The 17,695-nt window shown below is 40.0% G+C and overlaps 1 protein-coding gene across 4 annotated transcripts in view; it reads right to left on the bottom strand.

The window, feature by feature from the left end:
- Positions 1–2,012: 2,012 nt before the first annotated feature.
- Positions 2,013–17,695, bottom strand: part of CBFB (core-binding factor subunit beta) — a 42,574-nt gene continuing 26,891 nt past the window's right edge. For 2 of the 4 annotated variants that reach the window (XM_035543260.1, XM_035543263.1), the window contains 2 exons: positions 16,466–16,592; positions 2,013–4,273 (listed from right to left, as the gene is read on the bottom strand). In XM_035543260.1, the coding sequence (XP_035399153.1) occupies positions 4,251–4,273; positions 16,466–16,592 (150 nt within the window). In that variant the 3' untranslated portion in view covers positions 2,013–4,250. The remainder of the gene's footprint in view (positions 4,274–16,465; positions 16,593–17,695) is intronic. The other 2 variants (XM_035543259.1, XM_035543262.1) reach the window with 1 other exon arrangement.

Genomic DNA, 17,695 nt, shown 5'->3' with positions numbered 1-17,695 from the left:
CTACTGGGAGATCACAGCACTGACCGAGTTAGCACATGGCTTCTCTGCGTTATTTTTTTTTTCCACTCGTGAACTTTAAGAAATGAGCCTGAGGCAATTCTGGAAACTCACTTATCTCAATCTGTAACTAAGATGTTTAATAAAGTTACTTAAACCGTGAGCCTAAGCAGCTGTGAGCGGTGCAGCAGCTGATGAATATGCATGCACCGGGATTTACATGTTGTTGCAGCGTGCAGACAGGATGCAAGGCAAATGAGTTATGAGAAATGTTGCCTATGCAAATGTACAACTCTGCTGTAACTTCTTGCTGTAATTCTCATCCTCGAAGCCACTTTTGTAATTCGCTCATTTGCATTGGAAATGCACTAACAAACTAACGTACTTTAAATAAATCAGTCCTATTTTGGTGCAGACAGGACAGATTCCTAATTGCATCTGTAGTAAAGTGGTGGCCTGAACTTATGGTGGGCAAAGAAAGATGACAGGCTTGTCGAGATCCTGTCAAGCCATGACATTTTGACTTCTCTGAAACCAAGTCTCCTTTACTTAACTTCCAGCCCTTACCTAACCAAGGCTTCTTATTAGACAAACCACCACAAACCTGCAGGAACAGAAAAGCTGCTGTTTTCACCAGCAGTCTCATTGTCATTGCCTGCTAGAAAATGGGGGACCAAGAGCCCAGTCCAGGACAGCTGATAGTTGTCATGTCATTAAAGAGACCAGGAAGCCTTCATTCAGGTTTTGAAAACCTAATGTAAAATGGGCCAAACAGTTAACATTATGGATCCTCTTAGGTGAGGAAGAAGCCATGTAACTGCAAGAGGTTAAAAAAAAAAAAAAAAAAAGGCAAAAGTTACCAGACTTCACTTGCTCTGGTTGCCTTGCAGGTCACGGGCATCCTTCTCCATTCCAAGAAGCTCCAGTGTTTCCAGGGGCTTCACTCCCAAACCAAGCACAGACATCCCCAGGGAAAAGATGGCAGTGGCTTAAAAAACCCCTTTGGCTGTAGGTGCCTCATGCCAGAGGCTGTTCAGATTCCCTCTGCTATTCAGGGCAACCGTGAAGCAAGCTCACGGTGAGAGAAACAAGGGGACAAACCACCTCTGCCCTTCACGTGCCTCCACACAAGTAAAGGCTTTAGGAATAAAGTAGCCATCCACTCATGATGTACCCTGGACAGAAAAGTGGATCATTTCATGAACTTGCAGGTAAACGGCCAGGTTATCTAACGGCTTTACAAACGGCTCTTTAAAGATGCGTTGTGAACTAAGCTACTGCACACTCTTCCTGTCAGAGCAGCAATTGGAAGCTTCAGGAAGACAAAGTAACGCTGCCTGGCACCTGGTTTTGTTTTCAGAGCTGCCACCCTTCCAAACTACAGAGTATCTTCTGAAGAACCACAGGCAACTGACATTAGGCACTACTCAGATCCACCTAGAATCAGCTTTTAGAAGCACAAATTAAGATCAGACTTGGCTCTTTTGCATGGAAACACTTCCAAAGCAGTCTTCAGGTCTGGTTACTAAAAAACAACAAACCCCCGTACATGATTTCAGTACATTAGCAGCATTATCAGTCAGCACTAGCTGCTTTAAGTTACACCATCTAAAATTTCAGCAGCCTCAGAAGAGGCTTTCAGGTGTAGCACGTAACATCCGTATCTTCCCCACAGTGCTTCACCACATTTCCTCATTTCCTCAATTTCAACATGCAAACTACCTTTTGGTTTGCCTCCACGTCCAAAGAGCACAACTATAAAGGTTTAATGGCTGTTATGAAAATGTGAAGATGAACGATGCTCTTTGCACAACCCTGTGGGTTGAATTAACACTGGACAAGGTGTGTTGGGGTTGGTTCAAGTGACCACTGGATGTCACTATTGCCTCAAGCATGGCCATCAAGACCTGGTCAGGGGTGGGATGGAAGCATCGCCCAGCATCCTGCTCCTCTCCCACCAACACGTAACGTGTCAGCTTGAATTACCAGGATGTCAGAAATGACTTTACAGCGACTTGTTTTCACTACACAGAAGTTTATTATGAAAGTTAAACATACAACACAAAAAGTAGCAAAAGCAATCCTGTAGCTTAAGGCAACTCTTACAGGAGATGAATTCAAGAAAGATGATGCAACTTCAGTTTAAATAGAAATTATGAAAAATATCAAATTGCATCAATAACTTAAAATGCACTTTAAAAAGTCTGCACTAACCAGCAGAGGGTAAGGACTTGTGATCTTAATGCCAGCATTAAGATATCGTAAGCAACAGAATGCTAAATGATGATAGGGAAAGTTCAGTATTTACACAAAGATAGCGACGTTAATATCTGATAGCATAATTTCCTGTGTACTTATGGTTTAAAACCACTGAACCGTTAGGAAAACCTTTTAAAATAAATCTTCAGACTATTCCATCAAAAATACACAGATGGCAGAGAAGATCCAAAGCTAGGGATGTGTGCGGATGCGTGCATGTGTCCCTTAAAATAACTCATCGCAGAAATTTTAGAAAAATTTTTTCTTTGGGGGTAGGAGAGCAAGAATACGTGGCCACGGAGTGAAAAAGGTTATCTTTTAGGTGAATCACATTTAAATTGAAGTATCAAAATATTTCTATTTGATGACATTCTCACAGTTTACAGTTACCGACATGATTGAGTGTTAAATATTCATATCATTAACATACAAAGATTCTCCTTCACACGGACATCTGCTTACATTTTTGCAAGACCTCTTTTACATCTTTTTTTTGCCATTAATGAGGAATGTAGTTATCTTAATTACAGAATTTCATAAAGATTTAAAGCGTTCTTATCATAGAGTTTCGACCTTCAAAATCATTTTTAAAACACTGAGATTAAATCACTTATTTTAAAAAGGTATCCACGTGACATTTTAATTAATCAGGCTGTACACGAGACACCACATTTTGACAATGCCAGATGACATCACATTTCCAATCAGTTTTCTTCAAATATTGGATGCAATGAAAAATTTGGAACAAATCCATTTGCCACCCCCCCCAAACAAAACAGAAATAATTCACACAAAATCAACTCACCCCAAATCTTACCCTGTTAGAAAATGCAATATTTACTGCAATGTAGTCTTAATTTGCATAAGATTTGATAGAAGTGTCCTATGCACAGTATGAAATTTTCTGCGCACCACCTCATCTCAACTTTTCACCATTCAGCACAACTTTACAAAAAGCATAAGATATAAAATATACTTAAAGCAGCTATCTTAAACATGATTTAATACATATCACCTTGGCAGCTGATCACTTTTATTCCCAGTTTAACGCGCTGTTGAATCTGATTGTAGAGTTGCAGTATCCCTTTTTTAAGAAGTATTTAAAAAAATCCCTGAATAAAACAGAAGCCAGCCTGCGACTTCCTATGAGTTTCAGTAAGGTACTATATACAGGGGTATAACAACCGCCTAAACTCACTTAATACAGAATAAAATCTAAGATATCGGGGCAGAATGCATTAATGCATGAAAATATACATTTTAAGATTTTATCATTTAAAAAGTGGAACCGATGGATTGTTAGCAGTTAAAAGAATACTGCAACTGTAACATTTACAAACCCGGAGTTTGAAACCTGATTCCAACAGCACTGATCCACTGGGTTTAAGCTTGGAAATAATGCAAAAATAATGTCAGCAGTTTTTAGAAAGTCTTACAAATTAAGAAAAAAAGAAAACTGAAAGAAAGATAAGAAAGCATATCTAAAATAAAGCAGGAGCACAATAAAGACAATCAAAACTCCAAAAGCCCATATTAAAAAAATTAAGCTTGGAATGCATTGGCTTCCAGCAGTTTACAAAAAAACAACAAAAAAGTTTTTAATCTGTAATATCTTGACCTATTTTTAAGTGACAATTTTTATTACATTGACAAAAAAATGTTCTTATAGCTGCATAAGTTTCCATTTCACTAAAATAGTGCCAACAAAAATAAGTTTGCATAGAAAAACAAAATTTCAAATTGCCACTGGCTACATGCTTAAAATGGGAAATGCAGGTATCGTAACATAAACATAGTGCAAACCATGGCAGTTCATGGTGATTTTGACTGCCGCAGGTCAGGAAACAGACCATAGTATACCCAGTTATCACAGTTTCTGGTCTTTTATTAAATCCTTTGCCAAGTAGAAGCAATGTGTGCAGACCCATGGCACGCCTGCTGCTGTTGATTAACGTAGTTTGAGATCATCACCACTTCCTAGGTTCGATCCAGGACTAGGGTCTTGTTGTCTTCTTGCCTGCATTAAAAAAAACACACTTTTTAGCACCAAGAAGTGATTTCGAAGTAATCAGTTTAGTTCATTTCTTAGTTATTAAGCACATGACAACAACCATAAACAATTTTAAATCAGAAAATTTTAAATCAGAAACTGCAAGTTTGAAGCAGTAACCAATGCATTTGTTGTTAACGAGACAACCATTCTTTAACAAGAGAATCATTCATTCTTTCCCCCTCAATTTAACAGCCCCCCAACGGGCAGGGCTCCCTGAGGAGCAGTCCCACACTGTCCCCCTCTGCAGAGGCGCTCAGAGCTTTGGCTCTGCCCTGAGCTGAGCCTCGGAAACCCTCCTGCAGCCAGGCTGAGGCTCATCTCAGCACAGTAAGGCAATGGGGTTTCGTGTCTCTTCATCCGAAACACATGTTCTTCGGTGTGAAATTCCCTTCTGTTAACCTTTCCTGTGAGCATTCTCAGGATCGAGGTTTTTGGGGGAAGAGCTACAATGCCAAGATGGCAGAGATTACATCATTCCCAAATAAACCTCCCCTATGGATATTCATGCAGTCACCATTTACTTTAGCTTTCCCTGGAACAAAAGCTTATAACAACACAACAGTACAATTTAATTTATATACAAACACTTTAACAATTCTTAAGATTTTGAGTTTTACTGCAGCATGTTTTTTTTTCCTTTGGTACACCTGTAAAGTTAGCAATAACACAAAACTTGAGAAAACTTTGGTACTTATGATTGAGCCCCTGTATAAAAAAAGTGATATCAGTTCTCCTTTAAGTAAATGATTCTGTTCAACAGTTTGAATTGATGGCAATTCAAAGAGGAAATTAAAGATGGTCAGTATTAATATCAGTTCTCGTAGAGGACCCATACTTTACCTGAAAAACAGACATACATGTATCATAGATGCCTGCTTCTCCTCCCAGCACTACCAATCCCCAGACACACACTTTGCATCCCAAGTGTGCTGCATTTCCTCTAAGGCAGCAGGCATTTAACTGTCAGCCACTAAGGTCTGCAGCAGAACACAAAAAAGAGGGCCCAACCTGACCCCAGCCAGAGACCTTGTGCGTCATCTCTTCTGCAACCGAACAGTACGTTCCTCCTCTGGTTCGTGTTCATAACCTGAGTATTTTGATTCTTCTCCTCCGTATGCATGCAGGCTGCTTTCAAGTAGCACACACAAATGCAGATAAATACTTAAAACCCATTTCATATACTTCAATTTTAAAGCAGTACGTCTATTCTGGGAATGTTCAATAGATGCGAGCTGTACTTGAGACATGTTAGTATGGACACTTTGGTTTAATTTACAGGGTGCACAGCTGGCACCTTGGCCTTTAAGTACCACTGCAGCCCAAACAGTCCCAGGTTTTCAGCTGGGGATGTCATCGCTGCAGAAGCATTATTTGGCATAGCTCTGAGTTTCACCAGCTGCACCAACCTGCCGCATTCAGGGCTTCAAAATAGCATTCTTTAAAAAAAAAAAAAAGCTGAAAAAACAACCACCAAAAACAACAAAAAAGAAACAACCCAACCCAAAAAACAAACAAATGACCCTTCCCTCCTTCAGAAAGCTCTTTGTGCTTTGGTGGAAGAGGCAGGACAGACTCAGTGCGGGCAGCTGTACCCGGATATGCACGGCTTAGGCAATTATCGGGTTCACACGATGCCACTGAACAATACGGGTGTTTCAGCTAAGCAGTGACTAACAGTGACACAGTGACACGCCGGCTGCTCCGAGATGCTCCCTGGGCTCTTCTGAGTCACATTTACTGACACAGAGGAAGCCCTCCCGCCACAGCAGCGGTTAGCCCAGTTCACAGCACACTGCTGCTTCCCTCCCATGCTCAACTGCAAGCGAGCCGTGTCTGCCAGCTCCCAAACCCTCCGGGCCTGGCCTGCCAGCACCATTTTCTGCTGCTTTCCCTGGTCATTTCTTCCTCCCTTACCTACCATTCCTCTCATCTGGCTAAATTTACACTGCCAGCACAATTGGCTGGCTTCACCCACAAGGAGTCTTCCTTCCTTCCACTTTTAAATACTGATTTCAAGTCACATTTGCCTTTCCCGTGCAATGATCCCATTCCGATGGGCACCAAGTCCATTAATAAATCCCTCTACTTGTCAGTATGCTTCCAGAGAGGATGCTCCCTCCTGCACCCTCTTGGTGGTCATGTTGCCATTGCTGATTTTGAAACACGGTCACTATTTTCAATATCACAACCAGTATTGCTGTTGGATTTTAGATATCCATGGGTTAGATCTTCTCACTCTGTTCCACTGACGCAGGCTATACCCTGACTGAAGGAAGCAACCTTTTGCCTACGCGCAGAAGAACACCGCCGCCATCCCTGTTGGTGCACAAACCCACAGGCTTCTCAGTAATCAGAGGGATCACTGTAGCACAAGCAGGTGCAATCATGTACAGCGCTCGAGATTTTAAATGCTAATGAGCACACTCCTTCCAGCCACTCAAGCAACTTCTGCAAACTGCCTTCTTAGCAGATATGCAGAATTGTAGGAAACCGCATTTAATTGCGATTTTCGTGTTATTTTCAAAACCCAAATCATTCAGCTTTTTCAGTGATACCGATAGGCAAAGTTAACAATGAACACCATGCTTCAGTTTTATTTTCTTTGACAGAAAACCGAACTGGGATGTAATGATTTTTCTGAACACAAAATGGTTGTTCTGCAAGTCCAAACAGATGCTTCCGCACTAACTTCAGAGCTGTACTAAAATTAACAAAAGGATAACAGTTCCACTTTGCATGCATTTCTCCCACTGACCAGATCGTGCCAAGATTTCTTCTCATTTTAACTGCCTCCCATTTCTTCTAAGAAATAAAGGCATGCAGTCTTTACACGTTACCGTAATCCTAGTTATATTCATTTATTTAGTTATCAATTTTGTATTCAAGCATATTTTACACTTACTAGAAAAAGACAGCAAGTTAACTGCTGCTATCTCTCTGCCTTGAAAGCAACAGAGCTGCTTCTTCAGCAAAAGTAATCATAAACACGGCAATTTTATTGTCAAAATTCAGTGAAGACTCCAAGGTAAGGGCATATGGTTGCATTTATGCTTTGCCTAAAGGGGCCTTTCCTTTCAAACCATATGAAAGAATTCACATGATTCACGCAATCGCTGCTACTTGAAGGGTTCAGCAGTGGCTTCTGCAAACAACTACCAGATTTGCCCTTTCAAGCGATATGCAAAAGGCATGACAAATTACCCTGAAATGTACTGAAAGAAGTCATTACAATGTCTTATAGTAGCACATGTGGATAAAGGTGTAATTTTGCATTTCAGTAAGTGGGGATTTACATGCGCAACTCCTATGTGTTGGAATGACAGCTCTGTCTCTCTCAGAAGCCCTCATCTACTTGTGCTGTACCACTGTGCAGGAATGCACGTGGAACATGCTTATTCTGCCAGACACTGTCCCACCAAGGCACACGGGCACAGTATGAATGACTACAAGAGTGCTTTACACGCTAAAAGCGCCATATATCTATGTAAAAACTACAAATACTCATGAAGAAGAGGAGAAATCACCACATACGCAGACAGCAAGCACACTAAAGCATCAGGAATTAGGTGATGGTTTTGGCCACGGACAAAGTGCAAAATACAGCTTTCATTAGAAATGCCCCCAGATTCTTAACACCCACCTGCATCAGGAATGCAACCACCAGCATGGCAGTATCTGGTAGGTCACCTCAGCCTATCAAAGGAAGCTGACCGTTCTTTTTGTGGACATAAAAATGGCAATTTCCAGAAATCTCTCATTTTGGGTCCCATACTCTCTAATCAATCCTCTGAATTGCAGCATTCACTGTAATTTTTGAAATGCATATCTTATGAAGCCCTGCAGAAGCAGGAGAATTGCTCTCTATGAATAATGAGCTCAGTTCCTCAAAGACTGAGACTTGTTTCAATTAAAAAAGATGCATCTATCTTTGCCACAAGGAAATGGAGTACTCTGCCATGAGTCATGCGTAATGAGTCATGAGAAAACAGTAGTTATTCATCTTATCTCAGCGTATTTCAATTTTCAGTCAAATGCTGATTTTAAGTTTGAAGGAAGACTACTCTGAACGTTACTCATCTGAAAGGGTCAAAACTATTTGCAGGATAAACTTGTAAATACTACACGGACCCCACGGCAGTTGGAATTTTCCTGAAAATGAATGCATTTTAACCAGTTCTGCCAGTTTCCTTCCAAATATCCTGAAATTGAATGGTTAAGACAAAGGACATGTTGGGAGTTTCAATACCCAAAAATACTTCGCACTCAGCTTTCAGCGCATGAAGCCATGCAAATCTTCTGCAATACGGAAGGAATTACAACTGGCCACGAGCCATTTAAAACCTCTAAAGTAGGAGACAGCATGACGACTGACTGCAAGAATTGCAGGAACTTGTTTGGCAAAAAAACACATTTCAAAGCCTCCTATAGTATGCTATTCTGGATTTATTTACACTGAATTCATCTGCTGATACCACAAGGGCAATAACATACTAATAAACAAGGTAAAAGTTACTAACAAGAGCAGTTTGAGTTTATGGTAAACAACGGCAAGAAGCACACACGATGATACTTTTGCACCTAAGCTCTCTTCAACCCTACATCTCTGAGCTCTTCCCAGGCCTAAGTATGGGCTAAAAGTCATTTCAGGAGTATGATGTAGTAGGATCTATATTTTATTAATTTTCTTCTCATTAAATTAGATAGCTTGAAGTCATCAAAACATCAGCTTACAGTTGTGAGTCTTTTGGACAGCGATCACGCTGGAGCATTTACAATAGGACACTTGGGTAAACCAGATTTAAGAGTAATGGCAACTCAGGAGGAAGGTGCACCAGCAGTTCCTCCAGCAGCCAAGGCAGTCGGACACCATCCTCCTCCTGCTGTTGTTGGTCATGCTTTCAATACTGCCAGCAGAACTGCTTAAGCTGGCTTTGAGTCTGTAACTACACCCTACTCATGAAAATAATGGAATAATGCAACTGAATACTCCTATTAGTCCTGTTTGCACCAGCTCTTGATTCCTCCATGCCTGATTTCATTCACTCCCCTCTGTCAGCCTGAAACCCTGCAGCAAGCCCTCTGCAAATCCTCAGATGTGACTTGTCAAGCACACGTGTTGGGTGGGAGTCACTGATGAGAACAATCCATACCCACAAGTTTCTCCCTCCCTTGGGCATCCTGACTCTCTGAAGGTTTTGGGGCACAGCTCTGGGACATACCTGAGAAAACCACCTCCCTTTACCAGGAGTTCAGCAGGAACAGATAATGGGACACTCGTGGAGGGGAAGGGAGGAAGGGAAGAAGAAACTGGGAGATAATTTGAAGAAGGGCTGCCACAAAGAGTAGCCTAAATAAAGCCGTTCCATGTACAACCCCACTGCAATTCTTTAATTGCATTCTGGCAGCTCCATCCTGCTGAAGCAGACGGTGCAGATGCATTATGTGCCTTGGCATCCATCATCTATAATTTACTAAATAAGTGAAAAATCAGGCTACGTTATGAAAAACTAAACAGTGAACATTTGGATTCTCTTAGAAGGTCTGTTAACCTCCTGAAAAGGATTTAAAAAAAATTTGAGAACACATCGCAAATACTTTTCTGAAAAGCATACAACCGCAGGACCAAAAGGAAAAAAACAAACCAAAAGAAACAACCAACACCCAAACAAAGAACCAGAAGCAGAGAGAAAAACACAGAGAAATACTTAAGAGACTTCACAGCCCAGATCCAGCATCAGCAGTTGCTTTGTTTGCCAGCCCTAGCCGGTTCCACCTAAACCTGGGATGAAGTAGTCATCTTAATCTTTTTTTTTTTTTTTTTTTTTTTTTTTTTTAACTATGTCAAGCACCACTTAAATTACTCCAATAATGGAAAATTCTCTTTCAGATTTGGTAAGAGATGTAGACATTTGAAGTCCTTACAGAACAATTACTGTTACAAACTCTATACTCAATGCGCTATTTTATTCTTGTATCAATTTTCATTGCTTTTTCTGCTCACCGAAAGGCAAAACACAGTTTTCTTGACAAAGATTAAAATCATTTAGCACCTACCTCTGTCAAGACTTCATTTCAAGTTTCCAAAGATCTACTTCCTAGAACCTAAAAGCGCACGGCAGTTGTGTTACATGCTGAGCCTGCTCTCACCAGCAACTACTACAGGGCTGCAGAGCACAACCAGACCAAGTACACGCAATTTAAAAATGAATTCCAAATTCACTTGCCTCAAGTCCTTGCAACTGCTTTATCTTTGTTTAAAATCTATGACGATGCTACTGATTTTAGTACTCCATACTGGTAACTGGACTGAAAAAAGCACATGAACAGAGTAAGCTCTTAATAGCTGCAAGTACAGCCTAGTTAAATTTTAACTTTTGTTTGAAAACTTGAAAAAAGCTTAAAATGCTTCCTTTTAGAAAGTACTGTTTGAAGGCTGGTGTAAAGGTTATAAATTTATAATTAATATCGATTGCCTCCAGACAGTATTCCTCTGTTGCTCAGCCCCTTTCTAACCTTCATTGACTGAAGGAAGATGCTTATATTACACTATTCCCTGATTTGCAAAATTGATCTCCTCTGTACTATATCCAGCATTGATTCTGTAGAGCACAAATTGTTTTTTCCAATATATGCATTCCCTAGCACTTTTGCAGAAATCTCAGCTGTTTAGAAGTTCTTGAGAAACGATCTAGTCATAACATTACCAGCCTACTGGTACTGCATGCACATCACAGGACCCTTTCAGACAACATATATTCTCACACACGCTTTAATGCCTTTTTTCCCCTCAGTTGTGCTGCATACATCTTGAATATCAACAAAATTTTCTCTACATACACACACACATACGCACGCACACGCATACACCAAGTCTGCACTACCCACTGTTACCCAGTAACAGTATGGGTTGCTTTCACATCCAAAAAGTTTTCTTAAAGTTTAGACTAAATGACATAATTTTATGTCATTTTGGAGAGTACACAATGAGTAGTAATTAAGTTCATTCCAGATTAATTTTTGAGGAAAAAAACTCAAGTCAGAGTTTGATGAGGAACAAATAGGAAAAAAAGAAAACTGACTGGAATACTGTATTTTCTACTGAAGCAAGTTGTACCCTAACAAAATACCTATAATTAGGGCATTTGTTTACACTGGTAGTTTCATCTTGCCGCTTTTCCTTTAAGCAGGGAGAATAACTTCACTGCCTAGAAGCTTGGACAACAATGAGGCCTACTACTAGATTTTGCTTCAATTGTGAACTGTTTGCTTTAAAAAATGTGGTGCTTTGTATTGAGAGGGATTTCTAGTGGAAGAAACAACAAAAAGTTTCAAAACATTTTTTTCCCCCAGCAAAACGTGAAGGTTTTTTAAATGAGAATTTCATGCAGTTTCCTAAAATGGTTCTGCTTCGCCATTAATGTTATTTATATTTAGCACAAGACCACAAACAGACAAATTGCTAGACTACGCTGTTTCAGGGAAGAGCAGATCACTCTGCCTCTCTACTTGCATTATTGGTAAAACAAAAAGCATGGCAGTAAGATAGGAAATGAACACAAACTAGAAAAATATTATTACATTTCAAAAACGCCTGTTGAACAAGTTACATTGGAAAACTGACAACAGATCCAACCCACCCCCAAATAAAACAAGCTGTAGAACACATTTGGCTAAGCAGAAGAGAAAGAGTAGGGCACACTGCGCACTCAAATAACTTTTTGTTTCTGTTTTAAAGCTATCGTTTGCCCTACCTAAACAGTCATAAGAAGCACCTGAAAATATAACAACAGACAGGATACCCTCTACTCTTTATTCATTGCTGAAAATCCATGGCTTGATACTTTTTCTTGATACTTTTTCCTCCAGCTGGCAGGAGGCACCTGAGGGCTGCTCCTCCTGGACTGACCACGGGCTGTTACTTTCAAGGTATCCCAGCTTCACCAAATGAGGGCTGTTTAAATCTCTCAAAGTCATTCTGAACACATTTTGCTTCATGTTACTATGGTCAGAATGCTGAATAAAAAGCAAAAAGTTTTTACTGGAAGACTCGAGCATTTCTAGACAGCAACCTCACGGTAATTTCCAGCAAGCATTTCTTATCGTGACGCTGCACTCTGGTCATTCATACTGAAACCACACCAAACAGAAGGGAACACTGGTATTGTCTCTCTTGTCCGAGAAAAAGGGATAAAGAGATGATGAAAATCATCATCTGCCTCGCTGCCATCCCTGCTGTCTCTTCAGTCTCTTCTGTTTGCTTCCCTCTGCCAAACAGGGTACAAGTATTTCAAGTTCGTATACCTGATTAATGGCATCAGTTCCCGAATACAGGGCTAAAGGATGGCCTTGGACCAAGTTCACCATGGTGTGGTGCTTGCTTATGGAGAGAGAACGTGGCCTTCAGCTGGTGTGAAGTCACTGAACAGTGTGAGTTTGCCAAGTAGCTCGGTGCTCCCAAGCTTATGAAACTTCAGACATTTATTTCTTACAGTAGGCTTTACCTGGGGATAAGGTCTTCCTTCATGTGTATTATTAAATCCTTACTGTCTCAGCATGCTAACATTTTTGTAAAGAGTGAAAGTCATTAGAATATATTATTAATTTTGAAGGCAGTAATTAAAAACACTCTCTGACTTCAGACACATCTTTGAAACAAAGGAGTTCTGAATGCAGTGAGGCAGGATTTGTGGTATCCGATGTGACCAACCTATATAAGCTGACAAAAACCAAAACCATCTCAGATTCAGAACTGAAACATGTCGCAAGTATAACAGGACACATTTCAACTCATTTTTAACACATTTTACTTAAAGCAAAATTCCTAAATCCATTCACACCCAAGAGTAATACATCCTACTTACATTAGGATGAATGCTATAACTGGACCAAAATATGATGACTTTTGGAAAAAAAAATCAAGCATAACCTAGCAGCCACTACTAATTCTGTCCTCAAATGCAAAGGATACATTCATTAAAATAAGGATCTGTTGTACTGAAGTCATCAACAGAAGGTACAGTATTTGCTGAAAGGAGTGCAAACTTTCTTCTGTTGGCCTCACAGCACTATGGAGATTTTTTTTTCCTTTTTTAAATAGAGAGGACACTTAGGAATGATTAATATTCTAATTTTCATTATTGTTACTGCACTTGCTATTTTTCCCCTTCAAAGTATAACCATACAAATCTCCAACTGCCCCACACAAATGTTTTAAACTGTTCAGGAACTTTCGCTGGGATTGCTCCTAGTCAATAATATACCACTTTGCTTTAAAAGTCTACAGACAGACTTCAGATAGGGAATCTTTTCTACACAGAAAGCTGTATAAATAAAGAATTGAGTCTGATCGTTTTCATATGCTGCCAGGCTTTGGACGGATGAATGTTTCCAAAGAGCTGGCGCCTCTGTTTTGGGTAGGAGTGGGTGGAATACTGCAGGATTCTCCTTCCCTCCCCCACTGCAGCAGAATCTGGTCTCTATTAAAGCATTTCAGCTCTAATTCTACAGTCAAAAATCTGCTTTTATACAGCCAGTGTCGCAATTCCTCAAGCAATCCCTAATGCTGATGCAATCGTGGTCCAAGTCTGGCAATTCCAAGTTTCACTGTCCATGCCGTGCTTAGCAGGAAAAAAAAATCTGAAATTTTAGTAATGATGAGATGTGCAGATAACATCAAAAAGTCTATGCTGTGGAAAACTCCATCTGTATGTAGTGTAACAAAAATGCACTCATAATACTTAGAACTACCTTTTCTAACTGCCCTCTAAAAATCTTCAAGTACCATCTCTGTAGTGCAACCAAAGATACAGTCTGAACTACTGAAATTACACAGTCCACAATACAGTTTGGACTAACGTTCTGTAACTGTCAAACCATACTTCTGAGCTGACCAAGACTGTAAGCACTGGAAAATTCAGAGGCCATAAATACAACAAACACAGCAACGTGCATTTTTTCATTCTGCTTACAAGCTGCATTAGAATACAACTGCAAAAAAGTCACCCAAACAATGATTTGGAAACCTGATTCCTCCTGAGGAATGCATTATTGCAAGTTTATTCCCCAGCCCCCAGATCCCAATTTTTATGCAGTTTTGACACCCGGAGTGAAAAACCTTATCTGTAAACATTCTAGGTGTGTAGCCAGGAAGTCTTCCCCCAAATATACAAATAAGAAAATGTAAACATAAAAAGTCAGACCTACAAGTAACTGAGGAAAGATTGCTTGGTTAAACATATTAAACATGCACAGTAAAATAACAAAATAAAACACATGACAAAATGTATTGCAATTAATAAAAAAAATCTCTATTTGGTATCAAATAAATTTGAAGTCAATTTGGCAATTCATTTTTATTCTGCTTAAGCACATTTCAAATCATTTATTTTTCTTTTTCTTCCTTTTTGTAGGTGATCCATGCCAGGGCTTCAGAGATGGACAACGGTTGTTCTTGTTTTAATAGAAAATGGGTACTGGAAGCTAGTAACATCATTGAGTAACAACTGGCTGCTATGTTATTAAAAGCAAGAGCATTTTCAGAAGTTATTGAGTCCAGTTCCTGCAGATGGCCAGGGTTGTTGGTTTTTTGTACCTCAGTGTCACAAGCTTTGATGTCTGTTGTGAAGCCCCAAATGCTTGGTATTACCTCAATCTCACTGCCAATTGAAAGTTTCTATGCATCTTAGCTGCAAATAAGGGGTTTCTACACTTGGAGGAAAGAACAAGTCCCACAGAACTGCAAAAAAGTTATTCTAGGAAGCCTTTTGATATTTTAAAGCTTCAGCATTCAGCAAGCAGAGTAACAGGAATAGGTAAGAAGGGCATGGTAGAGGAAAATGAATCAAGCAAAACTTGACATATAAATTACGGTCAAAGATGTAAAGCTGGTCTTAAAGTTCCTACTGTGTTGTTAAAATTAAGGCTGGCTGCCTCAGATCTGCATGAAGAGCTTTAAGATTAACTTCCTTCTGAACTCGACTTACAAGCAGGTTCCAGCTACGATGTGACTGGAGACAAAATGATCCAGGTAGTCTTGCTTTTACAAGGATCCGGTGGTAGAGAAGCTTTAAAATGCAAGGATTTTAGTTTTGCAACAGCTGACATCTGACCTAGCCACATCAGCATTTGCAAAAGAACACTGGCCACCTCTTCAAAGTGATGGTTATTCTTCTGTGCATCTCTCTTCCCTCTCATTGTCACGCTCAATGCCCTCCGTTCTCAGTTGGAAGGAAGGAAAGCCTGCCCAACCACCTCAATTATCAGCGAAGATGCCAGAAGAAAAGCAGTTCAGCAGTATAACAACAACAAAGCTTTCTAAAACCCTGAGGAACAGCAGATTGGTCATGTTTGATTAAGGTCAGACCATACTGATAAAGCAGGGAGTAAGAAGGAAAGTTAGCAAAGGAAATAAATTCAAACTCCTCCTGTCTTATCCTATCCTCTGCTTGACTGACAGGCTGCCTTAACTTGCCTTGGAAGCTCTCCTTATGTACTACTCATCCTCTTCCAGCTCCTGCCTTACTGACATCTTAGAGCAGCTGGTTTCCATTCCTGTTTCTGGCTCCTCTTCTCTAGATCCTAGTAATTTCTGCTCTCATTGAGGGAAAAAAAGACTGCAGGCCCCTAAAGAAGCAAAGCACAAGGTAGTGGGAACTATACCACTGAAAGGAAGGAAAGCAGTAAGACCCCCCACCAGTAAGAACAAAGTGAGAGGAAACTAGAGTTTGACTGATATCTGATTAAGTTAATTGGTCATGTCTTCCGCAACATGGAACAGCCAGCTAGCTACAAAGTTATCTGCCAGCAGCTCCCCAGGCCTTTTCTGCACCCATAGGAAATGCATGGGAGGCAAATGATGCCTGTATCTGCCATCAAAGCATCCTTTGACAGAGAGATGGCAGCTCTGCGAACAAGTACAGCCTCACAGCTTAAGTACCCACCAAAAAAAAAAAAATACACCACAGATCATCTACAGAAAGGAGTGTTAGAAATCGTAGATTTCTCGTCAACTTTGAACGTTTGGAACTCCTTCTTAGGAGAGTTTAAAGCAACACATTTTGCGATTTTTACACGACAAAAACTGAACAACAAAATCCACAACATTGTACACACAGACAAATCAATGCAAACAATCTAAAGTTTTGGGAAAGTACTAACCAGTTACTGACAGCAGCTGTGAAACCCTCACCTCCATTTCCTCCCGATGAGACCTGTCTCTATCCTCGAATTCACGAGTTCTTCTCCGAGCTTCTTCAAAGGCTTGTTGTGCCAATGCATCCTCCTGCTACCAAAACAGATGACACAGAGTGACACAAAAAACAACCCTAACTTCCACCGGACTACATTTTGTTTGAATATTGGGAATCATTTGACAGCAGCCAAGACTAGTGTCCCCTACAGAACCTGCTAGAACACAGATGAGTTCAGGAATTGCTCGTATAGGTTAATGAATTACTACCTACCTTCATCACTATAGCAGATGTAACCAAAGCTGCAACACAGCTACTACTTAAATGCATTTTCAAAGGAGAACTGCTTTTCAACAGTAGTTTAAAATGCTGTTTAATCATCTGAAAGCTAGAAATTCTCAGAAGTTATATGAAAGAGGCAATACATTTTATCCTCCTTATAAAAGTCATTTTGAAGACAGCATTCACGGGTATATTGAGACAGTTCACTGGCATCATGACATACATAATGGCAATTTAATTATCTTCCTTTGAAAAAAAGAAAAAGGTATTACCCAAGTTACAGACCAATTTAATCTATTATTTTATCGAAAGCTGCTGAAGGTGTGCCAGTACAAACATACTTCATAATCCTTACATAGCATTTAAATTGTTCAGGTTTAGCTGCAAAATGCAAAGCAGAAGTTATTCTTTCACTAATTTGTACGTATGCACATACAACACAGAGGAAGCCTACAGCAACCCTATTGTTTATTTTTAACAGTGGCTTATGCATGGGAATATGTTTAATTAATGCTCAAAGGATCAACAAAACAGTAAGTGATAAACTGTATTGTCTTTCCTCCCTCATAACTTTCCACCTATAATTAGTGCTAACTCTGCTTATCACTCCCACATACACGCAAATGTTATTTTCAAGTCTACAATTCTCTTCAAAAAAAAGAAAAACCCTAACCTTGACTGCGAGAGGACAAAAACATTGTGAGAACTCAAAGTTTTGGTACGCCAAGGGATTAAGTGCATAATTTTTTTTAATTTCAGATAAAACATCTCTAGTCTGAGAGAATGTTAAATTGCTTTTTTTGCCAACGGCACAATCATGTACCCTGAAGCTACTTTGTGAAGTGATGTGAATGAGTGCCCCTCGTGGCCTAACACAGTTAAATACAAACAGCTGTCAGTCAATAACTGCACAGCC

The sequence above is a fragment of the Cygnus atratus genome, chromosome 12, assembly GCF_013377495.2.
Source record: "Cygnus atratus isolate AKBS03 ecotype Queensland, Australia chromosome 12, CAtr_DNAZoo_HiC_assembly, whole genome shotgun sequence".
Classification (NCBI taxonomy): Eukaryota; Metazoa; Chordata; class Aves; order Anseriformes; family Anatidae; genus Cygnus; species Cygnus atratus.
The sequence above is the reverse complement of the archived record's forward strand: the minus strand, read 5'-3'. Positions and strand labels throughout refer to the sequence as shown.